This window comes from Diabrotica undecimpunctata, chromosome 1 (assembly GCF_040954645.1).
Source record: "Diabrotica undecimpunctata isolate CICGRU chromosome 1, icDiaUnde3, whole genome shotgun sequence".
NCBI lineage: Eukaryota > Metazoa > Arthropoda > Insecta > Coleoptera > Chrysomelidae > Diabrotica > Diabrotica undecimpunctata.
The window spans coordinates 14,268,406-14,283,556 of NC_092803.1; the positions used below are offsets into that span (position 1 = coordinate 14,268,406).

The 15,151-nt window shown below is 30.6% G+C and overlaps 2 protein-coding genes and 1 long non-coding RNA gene across 5 annotated transcripts in view; 1 reads left to right on the forward strand and 2 right to left on the reverse strand.

The window, feature by feature from the left end:
* Nucleotides 1–4,246, reverse strand: part of yip2 (yippee interacting protein 2) — a 37,507-nt gene extending 33,261 nt beyond the window's left edge. Inside the window, exon 1 of one of the 3 annotated variants that reach the window (XM_072536792.1) lies at nucleotides 4,061–4,246. In XM_072536792.1, the coding sequence (XP_072392893.1) occupies nucleotides 4,061–4,079 (19 nt within the window). In that variant the 5' untranslated portion in view covers nucleotides 4,080–4,246. The remainder of the gene's footprint in view (nucleotides 1–4,060) is intronic. The other 2 variants (XM_072536784.1, XM_072536775.1) reach the window with 2 other exon arrangements.
* LOC140445019 (uncharacterized) lies at nucleotides 3,168–4,033 on the forward strand. The gene is made up of 3 exons (XR_011951355.1): nucleotides 3,168–3,218; nucleotides 3,279–3,553; nucleotides 3,777–4,033. It is a non-coding gene; the product is annotated as an uncharacterized lncRNA (long non-coding RNA).
* A 5,800-nt stretch (nucleotides 4,247–10,046) lies between the features above and the next one.
* On the reverse strand, nucleotides 10,047–13,600 carry LOC140445027 (uncharacterized). Its single transcript, XM_072536810.1, has 3 exons — nucleotides 13,519–13,600; nucleotides 12,835–13,215; nucleotides 10,047–12,215 (listed from the first exon to the last, which is right to left on the reverse strand). Exons 2-3 carry the CDS (start codon nucleotides 13,076–13,078, stop codon nucleotides 11,074–11,076), a joined length of 1,386 nt encoding a protein of 461 aa, XP_072392911.1. The 5' UTR covers nucleotides 13,079–13,215; nucleotides 13,519–13,600; the 3' UTR covers nucleotides 10,047–11,073.
* Nucleotides 13,601–15,151: the final 1,551 nt, after the last annotated feature.

Consider the following 15,151-nt stretch of genomic DNA (forward strand, 5'->3'; position numbering starts at 1 on the left):
ATTAAAAGAAGTAATATTTCTTTGTCTAAAATTCTTTGTCTTGATTTAATTGTAAAATTGTCTGACTTTAATAATTTTTTTTATTCTTTTTTAATAAATTATTTAATAGTTTAGTATCACAAAATTATTTGGTTTAATTTATTTTCCTATTGTCCAACCTTTCCTCAAAGGCAACTGAATACTTTAAAGCTACTTATTAGAATTAACAATAAAATCAGGTAGACCAAGACGGTCATGGAGAGAAGATGTCGAAGATGCAATGACTGCCAGAGATTTAAAAAATAAATATTGCTTCGACAGAAACGCTGGAAATTAGCCAAAAATTTGTCGAATGTATCGCCTTCGGCCTCTCTTAGTGACCACTTGTGAAGTACAGGTTGCTTTAGCACTGATCATCTTGTCACACAACCCATCAAATCTCTTCTGCGCAAATGCCGTGAGAGAGTTTTAAACAACGATGTGGAAGAGAAGAATTCAAATATAATAATCCAAACGAATAAAAAAAATACAGGAGTAGTTAAACCTAGCTAATCAAATAAATGAAAAGAATATATTAACTCTTTTTTGGTTAAATAATCAAAACAAATATTGGCAACAATATTATTGCTTTAGTGTTAGTTTACTAATATCTTCTGGTTCATCCAATTTATTACAGATAAGCAAAGAAAAAATTAAGCCCGGGTAGATTTCCATACACTTTTTGTTTGATATTAATAATTCTAATTAAAATATTAAAAGAAAATGTTGTTTACACAATGTTTAAATGTGTGTTTGATTAAATGTTTAGCGAACTTGTAGAAAACTTTGTACCTAAGGGTCGGTTAAACCAGGAGTCTTTTCGGGGCTGTAGCACCGGGCGGTACGCGCGAAGCGCGTGCTGTTCCCAAATTATATGATCATGGTAAAATAAAATTTGCATACAAATCTACACGATATAATAATAATAAAATTTTGTTTTATTATTAACTTTGAACCTATTTTGGAGACTTAAGAATCAGTGCCAGAGCACTTAGTATCACCTGTTTCCAAAGTATTAGAAGATTATGAAGCAACCACCAGTAACTCAAGTAAGGCATATTTAAATTTTTTGTAACGAGGCTAAAAGGCAAAAAGATAACGATGTCTTTACAAATGGTAACAGGTAAAACAGGATAATGACAAATAATTTTTTTTTATTTCTTTTCATATCCAAAACAGGATTTACCTAACTTTAAAGATCCAGCACTTTGGCAATATTGCCATACGTAATTAAGCAGAAATGATTCTAGAAAAATGAGTCGATCAGAATCTTACAGATATGGACTTTTTAATGTCGCGAACAAAACAGGTATGCCAGTAAGCAAATATTTTATAAAAAACTGGTTAATGGAGAAGTGGTTCGCCGTGATTGGGCAATTTACTTCGAAAGCACTGGCAATATATTTTGTCTTTATTGTGTCTTGGTTAAAAAAAAAGAACCAATTTAAAACAGGATTTTCATTATGGAATAAAGGTAAGGAAAGATTTGACGAACATGGAAGATCCAATCATCATATATATAATCTGAAAATAAATACGACTCGCTTATTAAAGCAAGGAAAAGTTGACGTAGAACTCGAAAAGGAAATTAGGACTGCGAAATAATATTGGGTTAAAGTACTAGAAAGAATTATAGGTGTAATAAAGTTTCTGGCTACCAGGGAATTGGAATTTAGAGGTATTCATGAAAGAATTGGCGAAAAACGGAATGGAAACTACTTAGGTTTACTGAAACTATTGTCAATATGAACATTTTAAAAGATCATATTAATAAACGAGCAAATTTAGGTAAGGGCACAACGTCATATCTATCAAAAAATATATGTAACGAATTACTGAATATTTTGTCCAATCGAGTCATTGATGAAATTGTTAGGCAAATAAAGGCAAACAAATACTATTCTATAAGTGTAGATCCAAGACCTGACATAACACACCTTGACCAACTTACAGTGAGTTTGAGATATTGTAACAATAAAGGGTGGAAAGATTTGTGGGATTTTATAGGAACACTGGGCATAGCTCACAAGAACTTGAGGAAACAGTTAAAGTATTTGAAATTAGATATTAAGAACTGTAAAAGCCAGTCTTATGACAATACTAGTAATATGAATGGCAAGTATTTTGGTTTGCAAGCACATATTAAAGTTTACAATGATTTAGCTCTCTGTGGTTTGAATTTGAATTTTTGGTTTAAATAAAAACTACGGAAGATAAAAATATTTTCAGATTGGCAACCAAATTACGACAAAAATACAAGCAGGATTTGGACGAGTATTTTCCTCAAGAATGTGTTCATTTAAAGCATTTGTTAATCGTCTCTTCCCCACTTGGTACAGGTTTTATACGAAAATAACTTAATATCTTCGTTTCCAAATGTTAACATTTGCCTGCGTATTTTTTTCTCGATAATGGTTGCAAATGCAAGTGGCGAACGCTCTTTTTCAACACTAAAAGGGGTAAAGATCTACTTAAGAAATGCAATTTCCCAAGAAAATTTGAACTTCTTAGCAGGTTTATCCATTAACGAGGACCTGCTAAATGAATTAAAAAAAGCTTTTCAATAAAAAAAAATAAAAGAAAACAAGCATTTCAATAGTAAAGTAGTAGCATTTCACTGCTAAGATACCAAATGATTATCAAATTCCACAGCAGTTATTTTTACTAAAAGTAGAGTGTGATTGTTTCTGTGAAATGTCTGAAAAATCTGTTAGTGCAGGTAGTATGGGCACCCTGGCTACGAGAAATATTCTCATTTCATATTCTTGTGCAATCTTACTTCAAATAGTCCCCTTATAACAAAAGTGCATGTTGCCAAGAGAAAATGGTGGTCAAAAATTATTCAAACAATTTTCTTTAGATAAATTGTAACATAAACAAATTAAGATCTGAAACACTGTCAAATTATCCATTTTCAAAGCTCGAAAACTCAGTAAAAAATTGATATTAAGTTAATAATAGTCAAAGTAAACCTAAAACTCTATTTTACAAGATCCTGAAGAATTTTTATCTATAACTTTGCATGAGCAAAAAGGTTGATTTCATACCCACAAGAAGAAACTTGTTTAAATCAATAACTTATGATGCCAATATGCAATGTTTAAAAGGTTACTGAAAGTTTTCCATAGAAACTCATTTATTTATAACAATTTTTAAACAAATTTGCATTTTTTTCACTTCAAAACCTTCGAAAGCTAAATGTAAGTTCAAAAGTATAAATTAATTCTTAAGACAGTTTCTGACAGGCATGGTACTTTTAGGTCTTAAGACTAGAACAAAAAAAGGAATGACAATAGATATTTGCATAGATTGTGGAGTGACTGATGCAGACTATTGCATTTTTAAATGTAATGTTTTCATAGAAGAACAACAAAGACTGATAATTAAACTAGCAGAAATCATTCCAATTAACAATGAACTTAGCTAGGCAGAACAGAGAAAAATTTTATTATCTACTGGACTAGCACATAATCAAACAACCATCATAAAAAAGGAGTTGCTGGAAGGAGTGAGTCAAGTGCTTTGTCCATTATGTGTATGTAAAATTTAGTATCTTACTTTTTTAACCCTGTATTAGTTAATAGTTGTACCTATATTTTATATTCATTTTATTATCTAGTGATATTTATTTCTACTGTATACTTGTTTTGCCATTTTTTATTCATTCTCTTTGCCTTATCCCTCTCCGGGATCTACTTGTCTAATTACATTTCTTCGTAAAGAAGTTTCCCATGTTAAACACCAACGTATGTTTTTAGGGGAAAAGAATAGGATGTAATTTTTAAAGGACTTTTATTATTGTACATTACATGAAAATTATTTGATGGTCATTGATTATACAACTCAGAGATCACTAGATTTGAAGTGTTTGTCTTAAAAATAAATTATTATTTTGCGATAAATCTGTTTTTAGTAAAAAACACAGATAATGAGGTTAGGTAGAAATAAAATTATACAAAAACAAATAAATGCTGTAGTTTTTTTTAAGGTTTGTTTAATAAATTGTAAAACAAGAAGTTTTGCATTAATTTAATTTACATACCTTTAGTTAGAGAAGTCATTTTTTCACTTCAATCGTTTAAACTCACCAACCTCAACAAACGAACTGAGCAAATAATATATTTTGACTAAAAATAAATGGAATTTAATTAATATGAGTTTGATAATCGGTGTTACAAAGTTCAAGATAGTAAAGTAAGATTAAAATTCTAGTACACACACAACACAAACAACAAAATAAAAAAAATCTGGACTTTGTACTGTTTGTATTGTACTTTGACTACCTATATGGAAAATCATTGAGGATTTTAAAACATTGTAGTTTGTAGTCGTAGTCACAGGCCGTAGCATATAGTGTGTATTTTACATCTGTCTTGTATTATTTTTTGTGAAATAGTGATTGTGTGTGTATTATTTTTTCTATATTTTATATTAAATGAGTTCCTACTGTGGATCAAATATGATAAATATTTTATTTTACTGCCATCTATTATTGTTTTTAAATACTTTTACGTAGCTGTTTCTGTATGGTTTACTGTTATGCTTACAACACACTTCCACCTGCTGTGCGATAGCAGAACTCTTCATCGGAGAAAGATTGAGTGACCTAGAAATTTGTGAACACTATTTTACTTGTTTGGTTGATTTGTCGCTAGATCGCAGCTATTATAGAGTAGGGTGCTTATATTATAGTATTACCAAAGAATTGGTATAATGTGTAAATTTCGAAAATCATTAATTATTCGTAGTTAATATAAGATAAGTGGTTTTGGTGGTTAATACTATTTATTGTAAATATTAGTGCCAAGAAAGCTTATATAGAATTTTTCATATAAAAATGATTGCACGTCATTCAAGATTTGAGTTTTGAGTTGATTGCTTTCTTAGCAACTCTGTTACGAGAGGGGGAGATTATTATTCTCCCGAAGTCTCTTTTTATCGTCGGGTGTTGCTGATTTGGATTTCTTGGGATTTGCTATGGTCTATGTCTCAGCAGCCATTTTTGCCTTATTCTTATCTTCCTTTGTTAAGCTCTAGTGAGGCGTTATTTGAGACTTACTTATTTAATTTTTAATTTAAAAATCCGAAATTATACTCCACAATTTCGAATTTTCAAATTGTAAAAAATAATTCTTTGGTGTATGTGCTAAAAAGGCAATTCTAGCGTACTAACAAGATCAGGAATTGTTTTTTGATCGAAACACCTTACAATTTTTTGAGCTGTATCTCCCGGTGATTGACTTATTGATTGAATTTATTTTATTTATAGTTTATAAGAAGAGAGTTTTAATTATATTATTTGTAGATTTGTACATATTTCAATTAAAAATTTGAATCATAATATTTTTTCTAAAAAGATTCATTTATTAAAAGTTAAAATATTATTTTCTTTAAAAAATTTTATAAAACGCAAAAATTTAATCCTATTCTACGATCACGCGGCATCTACATATAAAAATATCTAAAGTTGCATTTGTTACCACTGTATGGTTTGTGTTTGTTACCCCACTCTTTCATATTTTAGAACCAATAATAGCGTTGACATGACCGCTCCTTCGTGACACAGAATAATAAACAATCAGAATGCCCATTCTGTTTGAAAAAATAAGTACGCGCAGACGGAATCAGCCATGTTTTAAACGGAACCAGTGCTGTATAGACATAATATGCACTATTTTATTCGTACTTTTAGGTGAAGACTAGTTTAAATTATTTCAAATGTACTAAATTATTAATCTCTAAAAATTTAAATTACAGTTCTGTCGTAACTTGTCACAACTTTCTCAATTCGAGTCTATGTTTTCGTTTAAAGCATGGCGATAGCGTGCTGAAAAACTTCAAAGGCGGCATCTGAGGGTGGGCATTCTGTTTGTTTCTTATTCTGTGCTAGTGGTACTAAAATCTCGATCCACCCTTTCATTATTTTTTATAACGACGATCAACCTATGCCGTGCTCAAGAATAACAGTGAAAAATTCTTCTATAGAGTAGAGTAGAGTAAATTTTTATTTGCATAATTTTTAAACATAATTGAGCAAATAACGTCACATTATTCATTACAGATTAAAAAAATGTATATTGACATCACACATTTAAAATATATTAACAGTACAAATTAAATATGCTGATCAAGGAGAAGGATAGGCCAGGTACTTCGCCACAGTGTAGGGTTCTTTCTTTTAAAAGCTCTATAGTGTGTTTCCTGTTGAATGTCAGATGGTAGACTATTATAAAATTTAACAGAAGCATACAAAGGACTTCTCTCTGTTATAGACAATCTGTGAAGTTGCAAATTCAAATTAAGGCTTCTTGTATTATATTCATGATTGGGAAGCAGGTGACAAAACAAAGAAAAATTTTTAAAAAGGAACATAATACATTCAAATATATAGATGGCTCAGAAAATGAGTATATTGAGTGATTTGAATCGGCCTCTACAGGATTCTCCCGCCTTCAATCCTAAGATCACACGGACTGCCTTTTTTTGGACTATAAAGACAGTTGAGCTATCTACTGCAGCACCCCAGAAGATTACCCCATATCGCATAATAGAATAAAAGTTTGCATAATATACTGATAGTAAAATCCCCTGGTCTAGATAGCTCTTTAACACTCTTAATGAGTAGCAGGCTCTATTCAGTTTTTTTGTTGTATTTTGTATTTGTTCCCCCCAATTCAGATTCTGGTCAATATAATTACCAAGAAATTTAACTGATCTAGCAGGTTCCGTGTTTTGTGATAGAAAATTAATTGTATCTGGAAACTGCTCTCGTGACTGGCTGTTTCTAAAGTAGACAAAAACTGACTTATCAGTATTAAGCAGCAACCGATTTACACTGAACCACTGTTCAGCCTTGCTTAGAATTTGCTCTGCCACCGTGAGGAGTGTTTCTAAAGTTTTTTCCCAGAAAAGCACATTGAGTCATCAGCGAAATTTACAAGGTTTGATGAAGTACTAACCACCGCATTTGGAAGGTCGTTTATATAGACATAAGTGATAGGATCAGTAAACCTTACATCCCCTTTTCTCCAGGCATACCTTTTGCGACCTATCTGTGAGAAATGATTTTATCCATTTTATTGCCGGTCCCTGTATTCCATAAAGATGTAATTTTTGTAATAAAAGAACATGATCTAGGCTATCGAAAGCCTCAGATAGGTTCAAAAAAACACCTAGTGTTTTCATCTTTGCCTCCAGTTTTTCTAAAATTTTTGATATAAAATCATAGGTAGCTGTCTCAACAGATCTCCCTGCGAGAAAATCATGCTGTGAACTACTAAATAAGTTTTTTGTAGTGAAAAAGTTTTGTAGTCTGAAATATACTGCTGAACTACTAAATAAGTTTTTTGTAGTGAAAAAGTTTTGTAGTCTGAAATATACTGATTTTTCGAATATTTTTGAGAATGATGGAAGAAGGCTTATTGGTCTATAGTTCTCCATCTTAGTAACATCACCTTTTTTATGTAGTGGCTTCACAATTGCCAGTTTTAAACTTTGGGGAAATTTACCTTGCCTGAAAGAAGCATTAACTATAAAAGAAAGACGAAGAGAAATCTCTGATGAAATATACTTAATTACGTTGGTTGATATTTCATCATAACCAGAGCTATGCTTGTTTTTAAGTTATTTATTTTGTGAGTTATTTCTTTCTCTGAAACGGGAGTTAAAAACAGGCAATGATTAGTTTGTTCAATATTAATTTGAAAATTTTTTACATGCTTTATTTTCTTTACAGCTTCTGGTGCTGCATTTGCCATAAATTGATTCATTTCGTTAGAAAGCACCTGAGGGTCACCCTCTAAACAGAAATTACCTTGATTTTTGGAATTACCCTTAATCTCTTTTACCAATTGCCAAGCCATTTTAGTTTTATTTTCGCTATTTTCAATTCCTTCTTTATAACATTTGCGTTTTTCTGTCCTGTAAATATCTTTATAATCAACATTATTGGTAGACAGTGTAAACAAAACATCAAGCCTAGATTTACAATGTTTTATATCGTCATTTTTAAAGTACTTTTGTGATTTGCTTTTATTTGCTGTAATTATCTCTTCGAGTGGAAAACATTGTATAAAAATTTTCTGAACTATACTCATAAAAGCATCCCACTGATTATCTACATCTAATGTCTCAAAAACAGATACCAAGTCTACATTACCTAACATGAATTTAAAAAAATGTTTATTCTCCTTGCTAAATATTCGTTTTTTTTATTATATTTGACTCAAACTCATTTAATTCAAATTTTACCTTTTGAGCAGTATGATCAGATGTATGAGGATTGAATACAAGAGAATCAAATATGTCAAGATTTGTAAAAATATTATCTATACAGGATTTTTTGTTACCTTGTATGCGTGTATAGTCTTTGATTGAAGATTTAATATCAAAGGAACTCAAAAATATTTTTAGTGTGTCTGGCCACCTCGCATCCTCAAGCAACATATATAAGTTAAAATCACCAGCCAGAAAAATGATGGAGTCCTTGTCAACTAAATCACAAAGTATTTGGTCCAATTTCTTTATTAAAACTTGTGGGTCTTCTGTTCGGTAGATGGATAGGATTACAATCTTCTTTTTATTAATTCGCACCTCTGCAGCGGAACAGTCAAACACTGTTCTTTCTGATAAACTAGAAATATCTTCTCGGGCTTTTGCAATAAATGGGCCTTTGATGTATACCGCACTGCCACCATGCTCCTGTGAACTGCTTCTACAATATGAAGAGATCAGTTTAAAATTCCGCACATTGTAGTCCCGCAGTTGTTCTTCTGTTTTCTAGTGCTCAGTTAAACAAAGAGCAAAGCATTCATCATGATCTAGGATAAAATTAATGGCATCAATACTTGTTTTAATTGATTGCGTATTTAAGTGGATTACTGATAATTTCTTTTGGTGTGTGCCATAGGCTGTCTTTTGACACTGGGGTGCCTCTGTACATTCTGAAAATGGTTAAAAATTACACCATTCGGCCATAATTCTTGCCGCATTAAATGAGATATTTTTAGTTCTGGAACAGTAATTTTAAATGAACTTTTGTACTTATCTGTCCTGGTTTTCATCCAGTTTTCTTTCTTTTAGATAGTTAAGTATTTCCTGAGCTTCTGTTTTTGAGTCGAAACCTGACAGGAAAATCGCCATGTTTTGTGCCCACACGAAGGATACTTCCAGCATTCTCATTGGTTTCCTGGAGTGGATCTGGTCGTTCTATAAGTGCTGGACGAGTTGTTTTGTAAAAACCTCTTTTTTTTGGGTTTCCCATTTATCATTTTCATCTTCAATCAGCGGACGGTTGATATCTTTAACAGGCGTCACGGGTGCAATTGAACTGCTTGATATTCTTGGTTTAGGTGGCAGCTCAGACAAATCAACAGAACAAAGTGGCTGTTCTGTGACTGCGTCAACTGACCTTGTAGTCTCTTTCAAATCATTTTGTTCTTTTAAAATCAATGGATTGTTATTGGTATTCTTAGTTTTGGCGGCATTTTTTACCTCCATGGAATTTTTTGTTAACTTTTTCTCTATGAATTCTATTTTTTCCCTTAGCAGCTTATTATTTTCCTCTAGGATTTGATTTTTACTTCTTAACTCACAAATTAGTTTATTTAGCAGATGAATGATCGTATTTTCCATGCCATTCCCACTATTTAAGGTTATGTTAGAATCACAACAAATCACACGCGTTTCATCTAAAATTTGAAGTTTTTCGGCCCAATCCCGTGCTGTGCATGATTTATGGAAGGCTTTTCCACACTTTACACATATTATTGTGCTTATTCTCTTAGTTTTGCAACAAGTAAACTTGGTTTTTTCACTCTCACTGTCGCGATCATCCTTATCGGACGCCATCTTGATTCTTATACTGTATGCGTCTATATTCTTTGATTTGGGTTTGGCAGTGTTGGGTGGGATGTTATTATAACGCATATGTTGTATGCTTCAAATATAAAGAAAGCTATAGAAATAAATATAAAACAGCATTCATAAATATTTTTATTTTACTTTAAATGCAGCTAAACACTGTAAATTATTTGTGAGAATATTTATTCAGCTTTGTTTTCAAAAAAACATTATTTTTTGAAAAATCTTGTATTTGTAAATTTTAATAGATTATTAATAAGTAGGTACTGTTCATTGCAAGATATTTCGGATTTAATCTTCTAGATATAGTTGTATACAGGGTCGGACTTATATACTGATACATTTTATCAAAATTACGGCAATCCCACAAAGTAAAAGAAAAATACATATAAGTAATACTTTTATATTAAAATATATATTTAACATGGTGAAAAAATACAAAAAAAATTATTTTAAGATTAACTATTTAAATCTAGTCTACATTTAAATCAGTATCACTACCATCACTATCGTTTAAATCTATAATCTTCTATTCTACATTTTACTTTTTGTTCTGAGCCTGTCTCATTTATGTAGTATCCTAGATCAATTATTAGTTTGTCATTTACTAATATGTTTATGTTTGGACTATTCCTTTTCCATGTCTCAAAAAAAGTTTTTTTTTAAAAAGAAACAAGTATGAAGTAACAAAATTGATATCCATAAATTCAATTAACCTGACCTTTTCTGTAGTGTCACGGTGTAAAATAATATCTGCTGCTGATAGAGCCAAAAGGTAAAATGTAGAGTGATGCAACCAACGATAACTGTAGTAAGAGAAAAAGAGATGAAGTCGAAGTGCAATCTTTTCAAAGAAGTAAAAAGACACCTTGAACGCCAATAAAATTAAGATGTGAGGATCAGTTAGATAAATTATTAGTAATAGCAGAATATGCAAAACATATGAATGAAGTAAATTGGGAACTGCAAGAATGAAGAAATTAGCAAAAAGAATTTAAGGTTTGCATTCTTGTTTGTTGTTTCAAATTATATGCTACATCAAATTATTTAAAAGAAATTTCTTTAGTGTGTAATCTCATTTGAAGTTTCGTATTAAATACTTGGAAACTGCTTAAAACAAATGTCACATTTGTAAGATTTTTTTCAGTGTGCAATCTCAAATGTGTTTTCAAATTACCTGTTTGATTAAATTGTTTACAGCAAAATTTCACACTTGTAAGGTTTTTCTCCAATGTGCACTCTCAAATGTTTCTTCAAACGACTCACTTCTCTAAATTGCTTAAAACAAATTTCACACTTGTAAGATTCTTCTCCAGTGTGCACCCTCAAATGTATTTTCAAATGTTCTGTTCGATTAAATTGCTTAAAACAAATTTCACACTTGTAAGATTTTTCTCGAGTATGAACTCTCAAATGCCTTTTCAAATTACCTGCTTCACTAAACTGTTTTAAACAAATTTCACACTTGTAAGATTTTTCTCCAGTGTGCACTCTCAAATGGGTTTTCAACGAACTTGCATGAGAAAATTGCTTAACACAAATTTCACACTCGAATAATTTTTCTCCAGTGTGCAGTCTCAAATGTCTTTTCAAATTACCTATTTCACTAAACTGTTTTAAACAAATTTCACACTGGTAAGATTTTTCCCCAGTGTGTACTCTAAAATGTGATTTCAACGAGCCTGAATGAGAAAATTGCTTATAACAAATTTCACACTTGTATGATTTTTCTCCAGTGTGCACTCTCAAATGTGTTTTCAAAGAACCTGAATGAGAAAATTGCTTAAAACAAATTTCACACTTGTAAGATTTTTCTCCAGTGTGCACTTTCCAATGTCTTTTCAAATTAGATGTTTGATTAAATTGCTTAAAACAAATTTCACAACTGTAAGCTTTTTCTCCATTGTGCAGTCCCAAATGTGTTTTCAAATAATCTGCTTCACTAAACTGTTTTAAACAAATTTCACACTTGTAAGATTTTTCTTTATTGTGCACTCTCAAATGCCTTTTCAAATTACCTGCTTCACTAAACTGCTTTAAACAAATTTCACACTTGTAACATTTTTCTCCAGTGTGCACTCTCAAATGTGTTTTCAAATTTCCTGCTTGATTAAATTGCTTAAAACAAATGTCACACTTGTAAGATTTTTCTCCTGTATGCACTCTCAAATGTGTTTTCAAATTACCTGCTTGACCAAACTGTTTTAAACAAATTTCACACTTATAAGATTTTTCTCCAGTGTGCACTCTCAAAGTTTCTATATAATTTCCTTCACAAGATGAATCTTGAATTAGTGTCTCCATTGTTTCCAATTTATGTTCGTCTTGGAGATAACCTAAAAGACAAACCAACTATGAAATAAATAGCTATTTGAGTATAAGGCAAAATGAATGCAATAGTAATTAAAACATAATTGGTCATAGATATCAGTAAAGTATTTTGTTCAGCAGATTTTCATGTCAGAAATGGAAATGTCAAAAATAAACTTATTTTAAAGTTAAATTGTGGCTTATACCCAACAAAAATAGATAATTTCATTATTAAATTTATATAAAAAAAGATTCTATGTGCATGATTGAAATTCCGATTATACAGGTCCAAAAGCAGAAACAATACCACAAACTTATTTTGAATACTTTATTTTGTTGTTTTATAGTTTTGGATCTTTTAAATCATTTTTATATTTAAAAAATTGGTGTACTATAAACTGTATCTGTCAAACGTCTACATGCAACAATAATACCATTAATTTACTAGTTCCGCCCTTAACAAACGTGTGTACTTGTTTAAAGGGTCTGTAGCTTGTGCCTGAATTTAGTTTAGTTTAGTACATTCCTAAATATTTCGACGTCAGCATTGATCTTAGATTATGTTCTGTTGATTGTCCTTTACCCCAATCTTATTCATATACTTCAAAATTAAGATGGGGGACTTAAATATATATTGTTACTGACCTTTTTCAGTTTTTTGGTATTCTTCAAATAGGTTAAATTTATTCCCATGTTGTTTTATTTCAGTATTTATGGGACATTTCTTTAAGTCTAAATAATCATAAGTGTCATGTGTAGTATTCCTTGTGGATTCCTCCTGAATTTCATATTTAAAGCCCTCCAAAAGACCATTATCCAATTCATTATACTCTATTCTTCCTATTATAAACGTTTCCTCGCTAATTTCTTGTTTTACTTCCATATCCATACCGCAAGTTACACCGTTTTACAAGAATGTTAAAAATGTTTTAATGTTAAGAATGTTTTACAAGCAAGATAGCCACAAATGTCAAAAATAATTGGGTTTGCAGTGTTGGAATGTTTTTATAATGCATATGTTGTATGCTTTAAATATAAAGAGAGAAAGCTTTTAAAGAGTACATTTTGATTATACTATTTTATGAACTCTGAAATTTTTAATTTATATGAAGCAATAACGAGTAAATATTTGTCTCTTTCGAGATTAATAGCAAACATCTATTGCAATCTGGCAACTGCTGATTTGACGATTGCCAAATCTATCCCCTAATATATCAAAGTGTAATTGCCAAAAAAATTTCTAATAATTAACTGCAATTCTTGTTTTATATAAATTGCAGAATTTATAACATAATATAAACAAAATGTACTTATCTACTAAAGCTTTACCTTTTTATGTTTAAAGCATATAGCATCTACATTATAGAAACATGCCAACACTGCTATACCGAAATTTTTTGTTCCATATTTGACATTTGCGGCTATAATCAGCTTGTACTTTCGGTAAACAGATCTATGATCTGAATGTTTTCTCGTCACTGTGTTGCCATATTTTTTTATACAATGAATAGGACGAAATTATAATTTGTGTTATGAGAAACTACAAGTTTTGAATAAATATAAAACAGCATTCATAAATATTTTTATTTTACTTTAAATGCAGCTAAACACTGTAAATTATTTGTGAGAATATTTATTCATCTTTGATAAATTAGCAGATATATTTGGCATTGGAGCTAAAAACCTTAACCACAAAATAATAAACAATCAGACTGCCCACTATGCTTAAAAATAAGTACGCGCCGAAATCAGCCATGTTTTAGTCGGAACCAGTGCTGTTCAGTGACATTTTATCTGGTGAGCATAGACAAATTAAACTGGTTTAATAGATTATTTCAAATATACTAAATTATTATTCTCTAAAAATTTAAATTACAGTTCTGTCGTAGCTTGTCACAAATTTCTCAATTCGAGTCTATGTTTCCGTCTAAAATTCATTCTGATTGTTTACTATTCTGTGCCTTAAACCTATAATGGGCGATTTTTGTATTTTTGCAAAACAAATTTTAATAGATTATTAATAAGTACTGTTCGTTGCAAGATATTTCGGATTTAATCTTCTAGTTATAATTGTATACAGGGACGGACTTATATACTGATACATTTTATCAAAATTACGGCAATCACACCAAGTAAAAGAAAAATACATATAAGTAATACTTTTATATTAAAATATACACTTTGTCCATAAAGTATGGAACAAATTCTTTTTTAGCTAAACAGACCATTTTAAGAAATAATCCTAAAACACGTCGATTTTTCATTTTAATTTACCGTATTTTAAAATAATGTTCTAATATACAGGGTGAATTACTTTCTAGTAATGACGTCACCGTCATTTTTTTTTAAGTGGAACATCCCCATTTTGTCTCAATTTTCGGATTACTCTAGCTGAGCTGATTCCAAAAATGTATCACATGTTGATTCAAATTGGTACAGGGTGGACAAAAATACAATAGTTTTGTGTGTGCTCATAAAGTAACGCGTTAGTTAAATTAAGAATAATATCAAAAATACTTATTGTCTAGTGGACAGAATATGAAAGAAATTATTTCTTATCAATTTAAAAGAAACATAGTAGGCTATGTTTTTGTTAAATGTCATTATTTGTTTAGTAATTTGTTGATGTTCAGTGACAGTTTAGTACTACAATATTTTTGGTATTTGTGAATGTTTTAATTAATGCTTAGATTTAATTTGAAGTAGAAATGGAGTTAAGTGTAAAGCAAAGAATTGAAATACTTATGATGATTGGGTATGGACACTCGGGAATTATTTCTTATTTCACTCAAAAGTTTATTTAAAGTTGGTAAATTATTCACTGAATACATATGATAAATTGTTTCCCGTATAGCTGATAAATGAAAATTCGGTAATACGCGATGGGCACCAGAATCCTTTCTTTTATTTCGCAACACTGGACCGTCTTTTATAAGTTCGTACACAGTGGATCGTGGCACTT

What these genes read in the sequence shown, in the direction of transcription:
- LOC140445027 (XM_072536810.1), bottom strand. Translation starts at nt 13,078, where the DNA reads ATGGATATGGAAGTAAAACAAGAAATTAGCGAGGAAACGTTTATAATA. An exon ending in ATACCAAAAAACTGAAAAAG is followed by an intron (nt 12,216 to 12,834) that starts GTCAGTAACAAT and finishes TTTGTCTTTTAG; the next exon opens with GTTATCTCCAAGACGAACAT.